The 17534-nt window shown below is 42.3% G+C and overlaps 1 protein-coding gene across 2 annotated transcripts in view; it reads right to left on the bottom strand.

Moving 5' to 3' along the window:
• Positions 1–17534, bottom strand: part of FGF12 (fibroblast growth factor 12) — a 563179-nt gene that overhangs the window by 374697 nt on the left and 170948 nt on the right. The window contains exon 1 of one of the 2 annotated variants that reach the window (XM_060639538.3): positions 2830–3077. The exons of the other annotated variant lie outside the window; for it this stretch is intronic. Within the exon in view, the coding sequence (XP_060495521.1) occupies positions 2830–2920 (91 nt within the window). The 5' untranslated portion in view covers positions 2921–3077. Of the gene's footprint in view, positions 1–2829; positions 3078–17534 lie in introns of those variants that run through there. 2 annotated transcript variants of the gene reach the window in all.

Here is a 17534-nt window from a genome sequence, read left to right as displayed (position 1 = left end):
ATTTTAATTATACTAAGAAGCTCGAAAGTTACTAATGATCATTTTGTATTTGTTTAACTCCATTTATTTAATGAAACCTAAATAAATTATTGAAATGTTTGCAATTCCAAAAATGCAGCAATCCATTAGAGGAAGGGATTGAACTTTTAACTTCTTAAAACAAATTATGCCACTTCTCCCCTGTGGCCCTTACTTCCCTCAGCTGTAAAATAATGGGGAAGATGTCACTGGTGTAAAACTTTGTACTCCATTCTGACACAGTTCAAAATATTATTATATTTCTTTTTAGGTAAGTTGAAAAAAATTAAAATTGGGCATTCCAGTTCTATTCTTATAAACTTGTTCCATGAAAATGTATCTGATGTCTTTACCTCAATGTATTCACACACTGGGAATAAAAACATTTTACATGGAATTGCTGTGATGCCATGCTAATGGTACAAGTCACATGAGTGAAATCATGTTAAAATGGAGCACAATAATAATAATATCTAAAATATACTGAGCACATTATATATGGTAGACTCAAAGTTCTTAGAATAATGTCTGGCATATAGTAAGAGTTCAACAAATCTTTAGCTATTCTCAACTTGCTTAATCTTTACCACAACCTATGAGGTACGTACTATTACCATAGTAATTAACATTTATGCATAAATTGAGGAATGGCAAGGTCAAGCATGTTATCCAAGATCATAAGCCAAGAAAGGCCACAATCAAACAACAGCAATGTAGTTCCCAGAAACAATCTCTCAGTAACTCTGTATATTATCTGTATATTATTATATTATTATCTATATATTATCTCTGTATATTATCTCTCTCTGTGGAAAAGTTATGAAGGAACCTTCATCTTCACTACTTGTGACTAAACCATTTTACAAAAAATATGTTGGAGTGATCATCCCCTAAACTAACCAACCACCCCACTAAGTAAAAAAGCATATAAAGAAATAAAGTGCAACAGTTTTCAAGGGTTGCATGTTAAATCTTTTAAAACAAGATATAAGAACCAGGCTAGAGCTATTATTTCCACTTTTTCCAGATAAAAATACTTAGTTAAAGGATTCTTAGTAATTTTATTAAGACTGCTTTATAACTAAGTCTTCTGACTCTAAGTCTCATGATTTTACAACAACCTATGCTGCCCCATCACATATGTTATCACTTCTATTTGGATCTGTTACTATTTGAGAAACTGACTCTGAATATAAATTAATATGTTACCTATTTTTACACAAGGTAGCACCTTGTCATTATTACACACCATATATACTTAAACTTTTTCACATCCAGAAAACATATATCCAAGTTGCAATCTATGTATTATTTAATGTGAACAAGGAAAATTGAAATAAACATACATCTTTACCAGCTTCCTGAGATATGTATTTTCAAAATATGAAATTTCATCATCAAGCATACTAATTTAAAATATAGCAGTTGGATATCATTGAGCACTTATAAATATGGTGGCAAAAAAGACTGTAAATAATCTTATGAATTCAACAAAAGTAAAAATATAAGATCTCATTGTGATTGTATTTCAAAAGTGTATATTCTCATATTTCACATAGAAATTACCTAATTAGTTCTTTTAAAATAGTTTTACTTTTCATTTAGAGTGGTGAGTAGCCAGAAAGTCAAAATTTTAGGGAAAAAATGAATGAAATCTATATATATTCTAATCTTTCCAAATATAATCTTTATAGTTCCAGAACAGGGTGAAAATAGGGAGGTAACCAAATGAATCAGATCCCCCAGAATAGCATACGAAGTTTTAAACATGAAGCCTACTATAATATTGTTAAATTGTTGGACATTAAAGTTACTGGTAATTTATGGGCAAAACAAATTATTTCAGAAAGTGACACTTGCCTAGACATAATAAGGGCACCTGTCCTCTCTCCTCACACCCCACCTCCATTTTGTAAAGAAAACCAAAAGACACAAAAACTAGATTAGCAGTCGAAAGGTTAGTAGACATAATCACAATAAAGGATACTTACACCTTAAAAAGAAACAGAGAGATGCACAAATCAAAGTGTGGTGAAAGAGCACCGCATTTGTAGGGCTTCATCAGAAGAGAATTTCACTTGATTTTAGCTTAGTTCGTTCTTTCTTTCTTTCTTTCCTTCTTTCCTTCCTCTTTTTTTTTTTTTTTTTTTTTCATTTAAATTCTAAATTTCGCAGGTCATTAAAAGGGTCTGATTTTCTTTCTTTCCCTCCCTGGGCCTTTCCTGAGGGACCCGGTTGGTTAAACCCAGGGCTAATTGAGACTCTCCTGTTTCAGTACCGAGGACAGAAATTGTTTGGTCTCCAGGGCAAAGCTACTCTCCGACTAAGGCCAGATGTCTACTTCTCCGACAAGGCAAGAAAAATAAAAAATACCTGCCTCGCCAGCCACCTGTTTAAAAGTCCCCTCTCCTGTCGAACGCATCAGCAACTTCTTAAGAGGAGACACTGAGCAACTCCAAGTCGCACACCGCCCTTACAAGTCACAAGGAGAGAGCCGCGAGGAAGTGCGAAAGCAGGTCAGTTTATAAGCACCCCTCGAAAAGAGACCCGCGGTTCCAGTCCAGGCGCTCAGCGAGAGCTAGAGCGTTCTACAAAGCGCAGATGACTTCGGGGATTAGTAAAAAAACACCCCCAAAGACAAAACCGGCGGCCGGGGCCTTTCTCTCGCCCCACTAGGGAACCGCCTTCCTTCTCCCACTGACAGCGCGGAATAAAGGAGGGGAGCCGAGCGCAGAGGGAGCCAAGGGGGAGGAAGGGGTGGGGTGGGGGCATCTGCAGCGTTTTAAGGCCGAGGAAAGAACATTTTCTCACCACTTAGGCTGTTGCTGGACCTCAGGCTCCTTCCACAGAGACACTGCAGCATATGCACTCCTTTCTTCAAAGAAAGCTCAAGAATCTTCATGGAGAGGCGCGCGTGTGGGGTTCGTCAACTCCCCGCCCACCTCCGCTAATTGTCCAACCAAAAGGCCGCCTGTCTTCGGCAGCCGGGTCCGGAGTCCATGGTGCGCGCGTCCCAGGTGGACAGGGAGCTGGGACTCTGGTCAGGAGCGCGGCGGGCGCCGCGGCCGGGCTGGGAGGGAGGAGGAAGTGCCGCTCCGCTGGGGGCAGCCCGGCGGGGGGGGGGGGGGGGGGCGGGGGACGGGCGGCTCGGCCACACCCCAGTAAGCTCGAGCGTGATACTTTGGGACTTCCCGAAGGAAGCTGCGGGGCTGCGGGAGGGAGGGAGGGTGAGTGAACGGGCCACGCGGGGGGACGTCACGGTGGCTCCGTGGCCCTTCCAGGGGCCGGCGCCCGGAGGCACGAGGACGGGGTCCCGCGCCGGCCCTGGCCCTCTGGGTCTGGCGGTGAGCCTGGGGCGCCCGCCCGCCTCAGTACCCCAGCAGTGCCGGGCTGCGGGGCGCCGAGAGGGGCTCCGCGGGGCCCGGCCGAGCTAGCCCGGAAGGCAGCGCTCCCGCGGGCTGCGCTCCTGCCGACGGTGACTCCAGCGTGGGAATCCGGCGGAAGGGAAGCGCCCGCAGGAAGGGCTGGACCCTGGAGGCTGCTGGAGCGTCAGAAGCGACTCCAGGGAACTGGCGGGGGGGGGGGGGGGGGGGGGGGGACGGCGCTGGGGAGGTGGGGATGTGGAATAAAGAAAGCTCTTGGGTGCGAGCCATGAGAGCGCAAGTGTGCCTAGGCGCAGCGCGGATGTGGGAGTCTGGACACCTGGATTTTCTGATCCGGGCTCTGTGACCTTGGGTAAGTCACATACCACCCTGGGCGCAGAGTGGGGAAGAGGGTGTGGAATAGAGAACTGGCAACTTCATGATGTCTCCTTGGCCTCCAGTCTTCTGAAAAAGCTCTAGCACAGGTGAGTGGGGAGGCAAGTGCTGCGGAGGGCAAGGGGAGTGACTGGGTGGGTAGAGGAAGGCCAGAAGGAAGGCAAGGCCACAGGTGCAGACTGGAAGGCAGATGAGGCGGGAAATTTGAAAACAACAGCACTTCGCTTTGGTGCGATATTCTGGTAGGTTGACTCGGCGAACTGACACCAAAGATGACCAGTGAGCTTCCCTGTGGGTCTACAGGTCTCGATTTTTTTTTCATCAGCCACCCCTTTGGCTTTGTTTATTCTCAGAGGCCGTCAGTGCCCCTTTGGAAGTCTTGTGAGTGAAGCATACAAAGAATGTTGGCTATGGGACCAGACTCCACCCTATCTGGAACCTCAGGGCAAGAAGAGACCTGAGAGGACACAGCAATACAGTGAGCAGTTCAGGTGCTGGAGACAGGCAGCCTATGTTCAAATTCCTACTCTAGCTGTGTGACCTTGAACAAATTACTCAACCTCTCTGTGCCTCAGTTTCCTTATCAATAAGAGAGTTGATAAATAGCATTTACCTTATATACCTTATAGATAATAATAGCATCTATCTTGTTGAAGATTTAAAAAAAAAAACTTGATATAAAGTAAGTGTCATAATAGTGTTAGCAATTATTATTACTTAGCCCCTCACCTGTAGGTTTTTTGGTGGCTTTCACTTTCCAAGGAACACCAGTGTCTATACCAATATTAGCATTTCTGCTTGAAAGGTTCAGATAATAGAGAACAACCAACTCCCCAGATAGTTCATTGCACAAAATCTGTTAGAAGATTTACCCTGACATCGAACCAAAAACATACTACATTTTCTTTCCATCCATTGTTCCAAAGCCACTGGCTGGTTACCTCTTCCCTGCAAAGGAGTAAGAATGGTTTTCATCACCCCTTTCTTCTTTTCTCTAGGCTAAACCTGATTTACAGTTCCTGTGATGTTCCCTAAAGGTTGAAGCTTAAGGTTGAAGTTCCCTGGAGAAATACTCATTCAAAAGCCTCTTCCTTTTTCCTCTCAAAGATGATGGATGAAAGCCAGGACATCTGGAGGGCGTTTTGAGCTAATAGCCACTGCTGGCTCCACATTCTCTAAACTCATTTCATAATAGAGCTCTAGCAAGGTCATTTGGGGCGGTTCCAAAACTTAAGAGGATACATCCAGGCCTTCCTTCTAGTCACCTCTTAGCCGCATTGTTCAGTGGGATCACCAAAGCTCTGTGGGCTCCAAGGTCCTTGAAGATCTTGCTAAAGCCACAGCATTGTTATCACTGGGGAAGTTCTAAGGCCCCAGGCAACCTGGGCCATGGCCTTTGTCTTTCCAGTCTCTTCGGGAATTAGTGAGTAACTTGGCCCATCTGGGGATTCTGCCCATAGAAATTCCCCATGGAGGGAGAGGCAATTAACAAAAGGAAAACATCTAAAAATATCCCTTCATGCTGCACACGCAGAGGCAGAGAGTTTTCCCGTAGAGCTCTCCTGCTCTGGAACCCAATGCCGAGAGCTGTTTCTTTACTTTGAGGGAAATGCTATTCCTTGAAATGTAGTAACGGTTTAGCATAAGCCTCAAGGAACTTGAGCAGAGTGAGCAGGTCCATGTGTGATTTTAGAAGGCACCTGACCTCTGGAGCACCAATTTCCATATTTATGAGCCTCTCTCCCTTCCAGGCAAGGCTGTTGCAAGGATTCAGTGAGGGGAAATGTGACAGTGCTTTAGATATTCTATCATCTTTGCAAGAAGAGGCTCTATCACCACTGGGTGATCACCACCAAGGGTTCTAGGTGCTCCTTAATGGTCACACATAGTGGCTCTTCTATTTGATGATATGAAGAGTTTACTTGTGAATCTTCCCTCTCCTCAAGAGAATTGCAAACTCTTAGAAGGCAAGGCAGGAAAGCGAACTCCATTACAGTTCGTATTCAAATGGCCTGCTGCTGTCTTGCTTAAATGACAGTGGTTCTTGTGGTCAAGTGTATTCATCGCAAAGAAAAGGGATCATCACATTATTTGAAAAAACAAACCTGGGATCACATTTATAGATTTTTGTTGTTCTTGTTATGGAACTCTCAGATGAGTTCAGATTAAACCAAAGAGAGCACATAACATTTTAATGAAAAATATTTTCCTAGTATATATTATGGACTTTTGATCAAAGTAAGTACAAAAGGGAATGGATCACTGGAGCTTTATTACTTAAACTTAGGGGGTTTTTTTTGTTTGTTTATTTGTTTGTTTTTTAAATAAAGATTCCTCCCCTTATCTGGTCTTTGACTTACATGTTTGTTAAAGTAACTCCTAAGGTGACATCACGTTCAAGTTAGGCACATATTTTAGTCTTCCTAAAAGTACCTTGGGCAGTTCTTAAGGAGAACTCAATTCTGCATGTACCATAACATCCAAAAACAGGACAAAACAAAAACAAAGAGGAGTAGCCATGAGCACAATGGATGGTAGGAAGGTGGCACATTTAGTTTCAGAAAAACTTCCACATTCTCTATGTATTATTATTATGTAAGACAAAATCAAATTTTTTACTTGCAATCATATTTTTTATTTTAAATTCAAGATATATTACTACATAATGACCAAATTTTAAATTATGTTATCTGCTTCTAATTAAGATTTTTAAAGTTAGGCATTCTCTCTATTTTCTTATTGACTTTGGGCCAGCTCTGGCAAGTGACTCACTAGTGTGGTTTCAAAATGAAATAATTTATCACTTTCTGAGAAGGACTGGAAAATCTGGTACATAATGATAGGTGAACTTGTTTAAATTCTTAGTATCTAAATTTTTCCTTTCTATAGTTATTTACTCATAGTTTGTAGGAATTCATATTTGTGGGAGTTCTGAGATTTTTAAGTGGTCATTTATCTGAGATATTTTTTGTTCATATTAAATAGGAATCTATTGACTCTTGGCATCAGCTGTGCAATTAATCAGTATATTTATCTGCTTGGAAGACTACACTGAGTTAGTAATAACATATTCAGAATTTTGCCAGGCCCCAAAAGTTTTAATGAGTATATTAATGGCAAAATGTCTATTGAATGGAAAGCAACTTTATTTTCACAGAGAAGCCAAACCAACACAGAAACTTAAAGATAAAGACCAGTATGATAGCTAACATAGTACTTTTGGTCTTTGTTACATGTACAGTCCATTGACGACCAGGCCTGTATCTCACGTCTTAGAAATACCTTCAAGTCCAATTTTGATAGGCAATTACCCACATTAAATGTTTGCATTCCCCCCAAATTCATATTTTGAAATCCTAACCCCAAAAAATTGGGAAGTGGAGGCATTGGGAGGCTTTACCTTCATGAATAAGATTAGTGCCCTTATAAAAATGCGGTGGGGAGCTCTCTCTCCCCTTTGACCATGTGAGGACACAGTGAGAAGACAGCCACATATGCACTAGGATGTGGGTCCTCACCCGACACCAGATATACTGGTGGCCCTGATCTTGGAATTCCCAGCCTCCAGAACTGTGAGAAATAAATGTTCATCATTTAAGCCACCCAGTATACGGTATTTTCTTGGTAGAATCAACCTTATTACATAACGTGGCAAGAACAGTCACTAGCAGCTAGCTTACTTTATTACTGACATGCATGGCCCAAATACGTTTAACTATAGTAAAATCTTGGATTGCGAGGAACTTGTTCTGCGAGTGTTCTGCAAGATGAGCAAACATTTATAATAAATTCTAACTTGATAAATGAGCAATGTCTTGTTATGCAAATAATACACGATGCCAAACATCATGTGATCACAACTGAGCCAATCGTTCTTGAAATTAGCTTCGATATATGAGTGCTTTGGACTACAAGCATGTTTCGGGAACAAATTATGCTCACAAACCAAGGTTTTACTGTATTTTTAAAAGATGACATACATTGGGGTTTTTATTTTTGTTATTTTCTTCCTCTTGTTCTTTTTTGTTTGTTGTTGTTCTTCTCCAAAATTTAATTTTGAAATAAATTTAGACTTCTAGAAAAGTTGTAAGATTATAGAGTTCATGTATACTCTTCACCTAACTTCTTCTAATGTTAATGACTCACATAACCAGTGTACAATTAACACAGCTGAAAATTCACACCGGTACCATGCTATTACGTAAACTGCAAACTTTTCTGAAATTTTACTAGTTTCCCCCCCCACCCCATCCTCCAAGATCCAACTAAGATCCACCTTGCATTTAGTTGTGTCTTCTTAGTCTCCTTCCATTTATGACAGTCTCTCAGGACTTTTTGCCTTTCAGGACTTTGACACTTATATTAATATCAGTCAAATATTTTTGTGGAATTTCTTTCAATTTGGGTTTGTCTGATACTTCTTAATGATTAGTATAAGGTTATTCATTTTGGCATGAAGGTCACATTAGCTATGTTCTTTCCGTCTCAATTCATCATTATCAGGGGCTACATGATATCAACTAGTGATACAATATGAATCACTTGGTTAAGGTAGTATCTGCTAAGTTTCTACGCTATAAAGCTACTTTTTAAATTTTTTATAGTTGATAAATCTCTTAAGAAGAAACTTTGAGGCTATGTTTGTACCCTGTTTCTCCTCAAACTTTCATCCATTGATTTTAGAATCCATTGGTGGATCTTGCTTATAGCAATTATCATTGCACTGTGTAATTGCATAGCATTACACAGTGACTTTGTATTTTCCTCATTCCTTCTATACAAATGGGAGTTCTTCTGTGAGATCTGTACCTCCTCCTCTTCTTATTTGTTTATTCAATTATTTATTTATATCAGTATGGTCTCATGGATATTAATTCTATGGGTCATAATTCAATACTATCATTATTTTGTGGCTCAAATTGTCCCAGCTTTAGCTATTGGGAGGTCCTTATGGTTGGCTCCTACATCTTTTTATTGAAGAATTCCTTAATTTTCTGGCACCACAAGATGTTCCAGGTTTATTTTTTATTTTTCCTGCCCCAGCTCAGGAATCAACTAATTCTCTAATAAGCCTTAGTTCTTTTTATTGGAAAATAGTGTTTAGAAACCAAAATCCAGGTGCTAAGTGTGCTCATTGTTACTGGGATGTTCATTGCTCCTAGGCTCTCTTGGTGGAGAGAGCCGGGAAATATATGTATGTACAAACTCATACATCATATTTGTTGAAGTATCTATTTCTCTCTATAAATGGGTAGAAATATCTATATGTGGATATATTTATATGTAGATGCATCTATATGTAGATATATAATAGGTAGATATCTACAGATAGGTGTAGAGATACAGACAGGATAGAAATAGAGATAAAGATAGCAATCACTAAACTTATAATTCCAACCAAACACAAGTTTTGTTTTACTCTTTGCCTCTTCCTTATTTGCAACTTCTTTATCTGACAGTGAAAGACCTTTTATCATTTATAACATATTCACTTATTTATTCAATTCTGGAATACACTTAAAGTAGTTACAGAATTCCTAACCAATATTCCTGTGAGAAATGGATTCATCACTGAAGTACTGTATTTATGCACAGTTGTCTTTGTCTTTAGCCTTACAATATCCAGTCAAAATATTATTTCCCAAAATGACATAGGTTAGTTCTTTTCTTCACCATCCTTTTCAGTATGGGTTAGTCAATCATTTGTAATCCAGTTAGATTCATTTGTCATCATTTGTGTTCTCTGCTGGGTGATCTTAATTATTTAATCAAAATTAACTAATTATTTCTTTCTCATTTGAGTATGTAAAACATTGGTATGGTTCTAAGAGTCAAAAATTTACAAAAAATGCATGCTCCCATAAATGTCACTGTCTTATCCCTCCTGTCCTGTTCTCACTTCCCCTTCTTTCCACTCCTTTCCCATCCATTCCCTATAGGTAACTGGCCCCTTTAATTTCCGGTTTATCTTTTCTATGCTTCCTTTGCACAACTGAGTAGATTCTTCCATGTATAGTGAACTTCAAGTTAGTTCCGATATTTTTCTATTATCAACAATACTGCAATGAACACTTGCATATTTTCATATTGTCAGCAGGTAGATTCTTGCAAAATGTGATTCTTTTTTTCTTTGGTTTTTATTTACATTCCATTTAGTTAATATACAGTGTAATATTATTAGTTTCAGGTGTATAATTTAGTAATTCCATACTTACATACATCACCCAGCGCTCATCACAAGTGCACTCCATAATCCCCATCATCCATTTAACCCATCCTCCCACCCACCTCCCTACTGGTAACCATCCGTTTATCCTTTATTGTTAAGAGTCTTTTTCTCAGTTTTCCTCTTTTTTTTCCCCCATGACCATTTCTTTGAAACAGTATGATTCTTAGAAACGGGAATGCTGAGTCAAAAAATAAGTGTATACTAGTTTTGTTAGGTATTGACAAGTTTCCTTCAAAAGTCTTGCATGAATTTGGATTTTTACCAGCAATATATGAGAATGCCTATTTCCCCACAGCCTCACCAACAGAATGTATTGTCCTCCTTTTTTATTTTTGTCAGTTTTTTTGAAATGTTGTCTTCATCTGCATATCTCTAATTATAAGGACATTTGAACATTATTTTCATTTAAAAGCTTATATTTTTGCAAGAAATTGCCGCTCCTGTTATTTGCTAATTTTTCTATTGGAAAAAAACTCCACTTTTTTACCACCAGGAAGGGAACTGAAATAAAACTATATTAAATTAAAAATTTTTTTAAATGTTGAGGTATGGGTTCAAAACAAGGTCATTGTCACTGGGAAAACAGTGTAAAGTTTCCAAATAACATTTAACCCATTCACTCATCCACCCACCCTCCCCATGAGTATTTAGAAACTAAAATTAACTCCTTTCCCTAAAAAGCTAGTCAAGGAAGAGAGATATGTAAACTATAAGTGTACTGGTAATACTGCAGAGTCCAGTAAAGTTACAAAGAATGGGTAAATTCATCTGTCTTTTGAGGGTAAGAAGCAAGCACTCAGTAAAAGCTTCATATACTTTAAGAAACTTGAGCTGAAGGGAAGGAGATAACTCTCATTGAAATATACAACGTCCAGTGCTTAATAAATGCTGCTACTTTACTTTCTAGCCACGCTTAATAGGTACTGCCTCCACTAAAGAACAAACTCTGCTTAGAAAAAAACAGCACCCAGAATTCAGACTCTATATACCTCCACCTCTGACCTATGTTCCATCACATCACTATTAGTTACAGGGCATTTAACGTAGGTACATCTTATCTTAACAGACTCAACAGTCAATGAATGATGTTACTTTTGTAGGACTTTTCTGATAAAACCTGCTGATATCTGGTTGATGATTAGCACTTCCAGGCATTTTTCTCCAACCTTCCCACCCCCAGACCCCAATCTTCAAAGAAAGAATACTTCAAGATTTGCTGCTACAATCAGGCATTTTCCATTCTCTTCTAATAGCCCTTAAAACAAGCTGTTTTGAATAAATGCAAAGTTTGTCATCTATAAGAAAAACTTAAAGGTAAGCTCTCTGAGTCACAGAGAAGGAAAATATTTCTACTTTATCATAGCCAAGCATGAGTTATTTATTGTGAGAATTTTGAAATCAGTCAATCCAAGATAGTTAATACTGGAAAATTTCAAGGAAGTACCATTTGCTTATTAATCAAAATTCATTACTGAAATGGGGCACAATTCCAAATAGGTGTTCTCATTTCCATCACCTAAACACATCTCTAACTTTAAAAATCCCACACATTCTTTCAGACCTACCACAAATGCCACAATGCTCTCTCGAGGAAATTTTTTTCTGAACACTATAGTTCCTCTAATATAAAACTTACTTTATTCTGCCTGCACACATATATCTTCTCCAAGAGATTGTAAGCCCCTTTATCTACAAATTTAGGTACTATAACTTTCATTTTTTAATGTCTTGAGTACCTAGAACATGTAATAAATAATTTATTTACTAAATATTGATGGAATGAAATTAAATTAACATTTAAAAATAAATATTAATTCCTGTTAAATATTGATGAAGTGACATAAAATGGGGACTGTTTTTGTGGATTTTTCATTTGGGAAAACTGTATATTAACTTAAAATTTTAAAATGTGGTAAAGCCCCTCCCTAAGGAATGTGGTGAAAACCTCACACGTGCACGATATTCCTCACAACTCTGTAACATAGACCACCCATTCAGACTGTATGTCACCACATATGGGAGACAAGGAAGCAAGAATTATACAAAAAGCAACCCCTGCTCCTCTCAGGGCTCAGGCTTTTGGTTCCTAGCCCACTGAACTGGTGCTGGCATGAATAAAGTTGCTTCATGGAAAGAAAAGCCTCGGTATCCTGACTCTCTGTGTGTGACTCACTGCTACATTTCGTGGGGGCTCATCTGGGATGCAGAGACAGTGTTTCACCTCCCTTATCACTGGGGCACAAACCTTGAAGCACCTGGAGAGGTGACCTCGCCTAGCACCAGCAGACTGCTTGATCCATAGGAGACTAGCCCCTCCCGGCAGGCTGGGGCAGGGGCCCTGGATGCACAAAGGAACCTAGTGAGGCCCAGGAACCAGCTCACGGAGCCACCCATCAGACTGGTAAGAACCCAGGTTCGTTTTGGTAGACCTGCCCCTAAGTGGCAGAAGGGAATCCTGGTCACCTCCCAGATTTGCCTGATAGTTCCATAAGGAACGAAACCACAACTCCAGGGTGACTGGCACTGGGCAGCAGGCTGGAGTCACTATGTGACTGTGTGTGAATGAGACAGACAGTGGAAAGTTTCTGACCTGACCAGTGGGCCGAATCGAGTGTTGAATCCCAATCCGTGGTTCCCTGGCAACCTCATATGGCTTAGGGTGGTGTCAGACTTCCTCAGGAGTCTGATCTGGGTCAGGGCTTGATACTGAACCTACCAATACTAAGAGGTGCCTGAAATATCTCCAAGAGGAGATTGGCAAGAAATAGATGAAACGAGTGTGCATCCTCTCCAAATTTGTCCCTCTCTTCCCCCTTTTTCCCCTCTTGTGAATGATAGTTGTCTGTTAGGGGGAGGAAACGGGAGGAAAGCAGAGTAAACTGATTCTCCTAAAGTGTATGTTAAGAAATTTCAAAAAGGGATATTCAGAAGATTATGATGTAAAATTAACCCCCAGAAAGCTCCAGACATTCTGTGAAATTTATTGGCCATCATACAGGGTGGGCTGGCACGCTGAGGGCTCACTTGATAAGGAAATAGCTGAGTGTTCAGGGTCATTGTGGAGGATCCAGGCCACCCTGACAAATTCCCTTACATTGACTATTGGCAAGACCTGGTTCTATCCCGGCTGCCTTGGCTAAAAGTCTACATTGAAGAGAACTGTAAAGTTATAATGGCTCATGTCATGGCTTCCTCCAAATGCTGGCCAAAAACTGAAAAACCCATTCTGTCAGGAGAGCCTGAGGAGCCTCCACAGCCATATGCCCCACTGTACCCCTCACTGCCACCTGCACCTCCAGCCGCCCTGGTTGCTGAAATCCCACCAGAGCCTGTCTTTAGTTCCAAGGCCTTGCCACCTCTAGCAACACCAGCCTCTCAGGATGTGACGGCTTGCCCGGACCACCATCCCTAACCTCATACACCCATCCCAGAAAGCAATTAGAAGGTCAGACCAGCGGAGATAGTCCCTCCCTGCAGCAACACCAGAGGCCCCTACAGATTTCACTGAAGGAAACTAGGGGACCTATCTATTATGATCAGGAAGACCAGATCTGAGGAAGCCAGCCCTTTAACACTATATAACTTCTAAATTGGAAGCACCATATTCCCTCTCATATGGAGAAGCCCCAAGCTATGATTGAACTAATGCAGTCCATAATTGAAACCCATAAACCTGCCTTGACGGACTGCCACCAACTCCTCCCGACCCTCTTCGACATGGAGGAGCGTCACCAAATTACCCAGGCAGTCCTAAAATTGTTAGAGGAGAATATCCCGGCTGGGATGCTAGAAAACCCAAGCTTATGCTCAGGCTCACTTCCCTGGGTAGGACCCCAAATGGGACCCAAATGACTCAAATGTAGATGGAGGGCTTGCAAGGACTGAACAGTATCAAGAAGCCCTTCTAAATGGCAAGAAGGAAGGGAAGAAAAGGCCGTAAATATGAGTAAAACATCAGAAGTGCTCGAGGGACCCAAAGAGAGCCCAAGCCAGTTCTATGAGAGACTATGTGAGGAATTTCATCTCTACACCCCTTTTGATCCAGAGGCACCCATTAACCAGTGGATATTCAAGGCGGATTCCATAGGTCAGGCCCAAGGAGGGGGGACATCCAGTGCAAGCTGCAAAAGCTAGAGAGTTTTGCCAGCATGAAGGTCAGTCGGTTGCTAGAAGTAGCAACTAAAGTGTTTGTCAACCATGACCAGGCAGCATGGAGGGAAGAATGCCAGAAGATGTGGAAAAAGTCAGATTTGTTAGCTGCTGCCTTGGTGGAATAGTCAGAACGCTCCTGGAAAGATGCCCTGCAGGGACTGGGCCAGGGCCTAAAAGGGGAATGGTGGGGAAGATCATCTTGCCTAGGACCAAAGTTAGGATGGAATCAGTGTGTTCATTGTCATCAGGAGGGCCACTGGAAAAATGAGTGCCCCCTGTGGCTGGGTAATTCTCAGTGGGGTCCCAAACAGAAAGAAAGAGGCCATGTGGTCCAGGGCTGGTACCAACCAGCATCATGACCTCATGGGGCCCCCAAAGATGATTTTGTGGGACAAACAACCACCGAGGACTATGAGGAGGACTAGGACAGACTGAGCTCTATTTTGTTAGGCCCCCAAGAACCTATGATCCAAATGAATGTGGGGGGCTAACTCATCAACTTCATGATAGATACTGGGGTGGAACATTCAGTGGTGTCCCAACCTGTGGACCCCCTCTCACAGAGACAAGTTACCATTGTGGGAGTCATGGGCAATCGGACACGCTGTCTTTTCCTGCTGCCTTGGTGATGAAATTTACGTGGCCGTGAAGTCATCTATGAATTCCTGTACCTCTCTGACTGCCCCATGGCTTTAACGGGCTGGGACCCATTAGGAAAGAAGCAGGCCCAGAAAAATTTCAACTCCCACAGACAAGCTGCTCTGACCCCATGAAAGCCGGAAGCAAAGATTATGATTCTCACAATTCCCCAAGGGGAAGAATGTTGTTTCTACATTCTCATGGAGGAGCCACAACAGGGACCTGAGCTGCCCTTCAGAGTACCAGGGGTGTGGGCTGAGGACAACCCACCAGGACTGGCCCAGAACATACCTCCCGTAACTGCAGAACTAAAGCTAGGGGGCAGGGCCCATCAGCCAAAAACAATATTTCATCCCTTTTAAGGCACAGATGGGGATACAGAAGCACCTGGAGAGACTTCTAAAATAGGGGATCCTCCAACCCTGTTGGTCACCTTGGAACACATCTCTCCTACCAATCCAGAAGCCAGGCACCAATAACCATTGGCTGGTCAAAGACCTTTGCACAATAGACCAGGCTGCCATCACCCTGCACCTGATTGTCCCAAACCCATACATTCCCTTGGGTCTTATCCCCACCAAAAGTGCCTTCTTCACATTCCTACACTTCAAAGATGCTTTCTTCTGCATCTGCCTGGCCCTCCAGAGTCAACCGATCTTCGCCTTCCAGTGTGAGAATCCTGAAAAAGGTGACAAGGGCCAGTTGACTTGGACCAGATTGCCTCAGAGGTTCAAAAGCTCCCCAGCTATTTTCAGCACTGCATTAGCCTCAGAGCTAAGAGCCTTCCCAGTGGATCAACATGGCTGTGTCTTGCTTCAGTACATAGATGATTTACTGCTGGCTGGAAGGTCCCAGGAGGATTGCATGGAAGGAACTCGGCAGCTCCCTACCCTCCAATGGGAGACTGGCTATAAGGTCTCAAGGAAAAAGGCCCAAATCTGTCAAAAGAAAGTCAAGTACCTTGGCTTTCACCTCTCCCAGAGGTAGCACCAACTCGGCCCAGAGACAAAAACAGGCTATTTATTCGATCCCAGTTCTATGGGCCTGACATCAGGTTTGGGAGTTTCTTGGGGCCACAGGTTTCTGTAGAATCTGGATACCTAACTTCTCAGTCTTGGCAAAACCCCTTTATGAGGCCATAAAGTGTAGAGAGCAGGAACCTCTGTTATGGGAGCAAGTACAGCAAAGGGCCTTTGCAGATATCAAATGGGCCCTCACCAACACACTTGGTCTGGGGCTCCCAGACATGTACAAGTCCTTCTTGTATGTTCATGAACATACTGGCATTGTGGTAAGAGTCCTACCCCAGATGTTGGGGTCATGGCATCACCTAGTGGCATATCTCTTCAAGCAGCTTGACTCTGTTGCTCAAGGCTGGCCACCCTGCCTACGGGCACTTGCAGCTATGGCCCTCTCAGTGTCTGAGGCTGACAAGTTAACTATGGGACAAGAATTGACAGTCTAAGTGCCAAATTCAGAATTGACATTAATGGAGTATAAGGGACAATACTGGCTAACCAACACCCAGATGATCAGATATCAGGAAGTGCTATGTGAGACCCGCACATTCACCTAGAAGTAGTGTGGACACTAAACCCTGCAACCCTACTGCCTGCTGGGCCAGGTCAACCAGATCATGACTGCATTGAAGTCATAGGTGAGGTGTTCTCCAGCTGACCAGACTTAAGGGAACAGCCCCTCAAGAACCCCAGCACTGAGTATTTCACCAAACGGCAGCAGTTTTGTGAAAGAGGGAGAATGACTTGCAGGGTACTCTGTGGTGACCCTGAATTCTATCATTGAGGCCAAACCCCTGCCAAAGGGGACTTTGACACAGAAGGCAGAGCTCATTGAGCTAACTCAAGCCCTCCAAGTGGTGGCAGGGATACATGTTAATATATACACAGGCTCTAAGTATGCCTTCACCACTCTCCACATACACGGGACTTTATATAAAGACAAGGATATAATAAACTCAGGAGGAAAAGACATAACGTATGGAAATCTTCGAACTCTTACATGCTGTGTAGGCCCCTAAAAGAATGTCAGTCATGCATTGTTGGGGACATCAAAGGGGAGATACCACAGCTTCATGGTATGACCATGCAGACCAAGACCTTGGCAGACCAAGAAGCAAAGCTTGCAGCCTCCAAAGGAACAGCAGAATCAGCGGCTTTAACTTCTGCACTGTTCCCTAGTCTGCACTGATCCTAGGCAGAATGGGATCCTAATTACTCACAACATGAGAGTACCTGGTTTAAGACTGAAAATGGAAGCTACCTCCCTGGTGGATTATGAAAATTTGAAGATGGCCAAGTAGCAATTCTTGAGGCCCTGGCTCCAGCTTTTGTCAAGCAGTTCCATCAGGAAACCCATATTGGCCAGACAGCTCTTGAAACTACACTGAGGCAACATTTCTACATCCCTTTACTCTCCAGAATAGCCTGAGTCGTATGTGGGCAAAGTGAAACGTGTGCCCGGAATAACCCACATCAGAGACCCAAGGCCACCCCTGGGGTGCAGAATGTCGGGGGAGTCCCACTTGAAAATATGATGGTGGAAATCACTAAGCTTCCCCGGGTGCGAGGCTGTAAATATCTGTTGGTCTTTGCGTGCACTTTCTCCAGCTGGGTGGAAACCTTCCCTACTCACACAGAAAAAGGCACACGAAGTGGCCTGACTTCTAAAAGAAATCATTCCTCAATTTGGGATCCCTATCACTAGGGGATCAGGTAATA

The sequence above is a fragment of the Panthera onca genome, chromosome C2, assembly GCF_046562875.1.
Source record: "Panthera onca isolate mPanOnc1 chromosome C2, mPanOnc1 haplotype 2, whole genome shotgun sequence".
NCBI classification, from domain to species: domain Eukaryota; kingdom Metazoa; phylum Chordata; class Mammalia; order Carnivora; family Felidae; genus Panthera; species Panthera onca.
The sequence above is the reverse complement of the archived record's forward strand: the minus strand, read 5'-3'. Positions and strand labels throughout refer to the sequence as shown.